This window comes from Gavialis gangeticus, unplaced genomic scaffold, assembly GCF_001723915.1.
Source record: "Gavialis gangeticus isolate Ggan-Ray unplaced genomic scaffold, GavGan_comp1, whole genome shotgun sequence".
Lineage (NCBI taxonomy): Eukaryota > Metazoa > Chordata > Crocodylia > Gavialidae > Gavialis > Gavialis gangeticus.
In genome coordinates, this window is record NW_017728996.1 from 12870017 (window position 1) to 12874127 (window position 4111).

The window sequence follows — 4111 nt, forward strand, 5'->3', positions numbered from 1 at the left end:
TTTTTTTTTTTTTTTGCAGGGACAATAAAACAGCGACTTCCTGCTTATTTACCAAAGTTCTAAAATGCCAGTGTCACAAATCTTATTTTAAATTATGGAAAACCTAGAAGTGACCATCTCATCTCCATTTCCTGCTAGATAATCTAAGAGACTCCTATCTGGGTCCAAGAAGCATAGTCATGATTCTTCTTATAAATATCCCAGTAATAATTCTTTTAATGTCTTCTTCTATTAATGCATTTCATGAAAAATATTAACGGAAGGCAAAAGGCTTTCACTGTGTTATATATTTCTTTTTCCTTATTTTACTAGGCAGAAGATGACATGCCCCACATTTGAACTCGTGTTTCCTGTTTAGTGTTTATGGCATACATTCAAAAGGAATTCACTTACAATGTGAAAACTTTGTTCCACTCCGGGTTGAGATTCTTGTAAACGGTATGCGTCTGAAGTTTGTCATTACCCACCTCTAATACGCAGAAAGGGTCACTTTTACCTGAGGGACAAAGGGGGGAGATGTAGTATGTGATGAAGTAGGTTGTAAACTTATGAAAGTGCGTGCATCCAAATACGTTACTCTATAATTGTCACCATGCTCTGCCATTCTCCATATAGTTAGCTTGGTCTTTTTCCAGCAGAGTTGGAGATCAATGGGCAAAATAAGAACAAACTGCATTTAAAAACCTGTCTTCCTTAACAAATTATTTAGTAAACACAGACCGCAGCCAAACCTCCTTTTGGTATGCATCCAGACCATCGTGGCTGCACGGGACGTGGTGCAGCAAATTTGTCTGCAGTGCCACATACCGCACAGACAGGCGTTCTCCGTACTGCAAGGGCACACTGCCCGTGGGGTTTTCTTCTGTGGGTTTTTTTTGACCCCTCCTGGATATCCACGGGGCACTCCAGAGCAAAGCAAAGTCATTTCATATTATCTTAGGACTTTACAAACATGAGCAAATAGTGCTGAATGGCTGTGGTTTGAGAGGTTCTTAGAGCACTGGCTCGATATACTTAACTATACATTTTAAATATGGTGTGGGAACCCCAAAATTGATCTAAAACGGTACCTGTAGATTTTCAAAAGGCTGCTAAAGCCTTAATCATACATAACGTTGTAATTTTCTGATTCTAGTTATTACTGTGGGTTTTTAACTTGCATTTGCTAAAATATGCTATATCAACATGCATCGACCCAAATAACAAATCACCCTGAAATCTGATCTTTACTACAGTAATAAGTAACAAGGTATAAAATAGCATTCTGCACAACAGAATTAGATAACTGGTTTGGTCTGCAGACACATGCCCACCACTGAATCATGACTATGCTACAGAATAAAAAAAAGATACATGTTCAAATTGTTCCTCTATTAATCCTTAGAAATCTTTGGTATTTTATTATTATTATTTCCTTGATGATCTCTTTAACAGAGTTTTAGCTGGACCTTGAATTTACTTTTATCAATAACAATATATCTGAACAGTCTCCCAGGCAATGCAGGAAATATGGCATTACACTGGGAGGGTTCTATTATGGAAGCACATAATTGCTGCACTAATCATTTATGAATGGCTCAGAACAGATAATTAATCTTTATGTCTCTCATTTCATGATCAGAAATTATGCTATTTTTACCTAAAATAGCTGCATCCTTTTGCAATTTGGCGGGTCTATTACTGCATAATACTAGGATATTTTCAGCCCTGCCATTGAAAAACAATTTGTCATTTGCTTCATGAATCAGGCTCAACGCCTGGGTTATTTTGAATATAATGACAGACAGAGTAACCTTTTACTTAAGCAGGATTACATTCTTGTGCCGTGCACAAGAAATGCGTGTCATAGACTCTCCAGGGGGGGAAAAAGGTCTTTAAATTGTACAATCAAGAACTCAGGTATCTCTCTCTGTTCATTATCTACCCACAAATGCCCACACTCCTGTTTGAGCACAGAAACAGCCATTGCTCTTCTTGCCTCGTAGGTTGCCAAGAACGTACTCCATTCAGTCAAACGTTTGTGGCTGTTCGTTCTACAGCCAGACTTGAAAGTTGGAAGCAAGCCCAGTGCTCCCTTCATTTATTAGGGTTATACTCTGTTCCACACCAAATGGGATTGACCATACCTGTTGCATCAGGACTGGGTCATGGTTGCACAATGTATGTACTGGCCATCAAACCTTGTTGAACCAGGGCTGAGAGAGGCTTGATGCAGAGAAAGGTCGTTTAGCATAGGTACAGGTACCTTAGAAAATGCTACGGATGCCCCTGGATCCAATCTATGCTACAGGATTAAACAGCATTGAAGTGAAAGCACTACTTGTAGTTAGAGCAATGAATCCCTTTGCTCTTACTGGATGTAGCCCATTCAGACAAGTGGAGAGCTGACTGGGAACTTTTCAGTAGAACATTTTATGGGAAGAAATTCCTAAATACATCATGTGCGGATCCAGAGGAAGAGGGCATTGACCCCCGTCCCCAGCAGTAGACACACGAGATGCGTGCTGTTTAAGGCTCAAGTAAGGTTTCTGAGGGCTTCCATAATGCACAACCTTGTCTCCAAGGGTGTATATTGCTACTAAACCTTTAATAAGGAAGTGTTGCCCTTTGCCTTGCTAAGCTAACTATACTTTGTTATGAATAATGCAGTCTTCACATATGCTACCCCATCACATGAGAAAGAAAAAAAAAGAGACCTAAAATGAAAAAGGACAAAGACATTTAGTACCTGAGAAATCTGCTGCCAACAGATCGACTGCCTTTAATACTTTGACCTGCAGGAAGCCAATGTCCTTCATGTCTTTAAAGGAGTTCTTTAAACTCTAGAAGAAGTAACGGAGAGATATTTTTAGCAGAAATTTAGTCCACCACAAATCTTGATAGACTGCTTCAAAACTTAAGAGCACTGGCAGATATATACATATCCTGGCATAATATATATGGGATCAGGAATGGGGCAATTTTCAGCCATCTGGGAGTAGCTGGTTGTGACAGTAGCTTGCCATTATACCAATGGAGCGGATAAGCTACTCACCTTTAGCAAATGGCTCCTCTGAGATGGGTATGGACAAACAAAATCTAAATCAACATAACTTATTTCCACCGCAAACTGTTTCCAAGATAATCCTCCCCTGGTTTAGGAATCCACCTTGTCTTTCCACTGGTTTTTCACAATGTTGTATGTGACATCTGTCTAAGCCCCTACTCCTCCAGTTCTTCCACCCACCTTTGTTCCACTACATCACAGTTAGAGCATCATGACAGCCTGTGAATTGGCTATTTTGTTGCAGTTATTTACTTTTTATTAGCGAGCATTTTTTCAGTTTACAACATTTAATTTAGGGAAGGAGATTCAGAGGCACAAAGCATGCTTATTGCTAATGTGATGCTAATAAGAAACCAGTATTATTACGAAGTTAGATACAAGGTAGGCTCAGAGAAGTAGCATGAACTAGTGGGAAGGGCACAAAAATGGAAGTTCAAGAAACTGAGTTTAATTCACGGACTCTGCATACTTTAGCTTTGCCCTCTGCAGTACAGCAGTGAAACTCCTTTATCTATCCTTGTCTAGTACCTTAAGAACTACGGGTGAAAATCATAATATCCAAGAAACATTAAATCAGCCTTTATCCTACCAAAGTCAGCACAGAACAGATCCTCATAAAGAGAAAAGAATATTATGTACTTCTCTTTTCTTTCTCATTTCCTACAATAATGTCTTAAGGTAATTCACATTCTCAAAAGAAACTATTCATTTAAAAATTGCCAAAAGCAAACAGGCAAATTGCTAGAGGCCATCTGCTTTGTCAGTCCACTCATCACACTGAATATAACTATTGTGTGATAGCAGGCATGTAATTATGACCGGTACATGATGCAATTTTGAGCTTTTTTATTTCTTTTTCTCTTTTTAAATAAAGTAAAAACCAAACAAAAACTCACATAGCGTTGGGAAATCTGTTTCTTTTCATTTGGGTCTTCCAAGGGGCACACACACAGATCAGAGATAGAAACTCCTGAACAGGGGGTAACAGCAATCAGCATCAGCAGAGACCCCGGTTGCTTCTCCAGCGGCAGTTCTAAAGGAGCTGGCCGAGGTTATTGCAGGTCC

General features: G+C 39.3%; 1 protein-coding gene across 3 annotated transcripts in view; it reads right to left on the reverse strand.

The window, feature by feature from the left end:
• Nucleotides 1–4111, reverse strand: part of MCTP2 (multiple C2 and transmembrane domain containing 2) — a 235120-nt gene that overhangs the window by 100839 nt on the left and 130170 nt on the right. For all 3 annotated transcript variants that reach the window (XM_019504031.1, XM_019504030.1, XM_019504029.1), the window contains 3 exons: nucleotides 3943–4088; nucleotides 2729–2822; nucleotides 394–496 (listed from right to left, as the gene is read on the reverse strand). In XM_019504031.1, the coding sequence (XP_019359576.1) occupies nucleotides 394–496; nucleotides 2729–2822; nucleotides 3943–4088 (343 nt within the window). The remainder of the gene's footprint in view (nucleotides 1–393; nucleotides 497–2728; nucleotides 2823–3942; nucleotides 4089–4111) is intronic.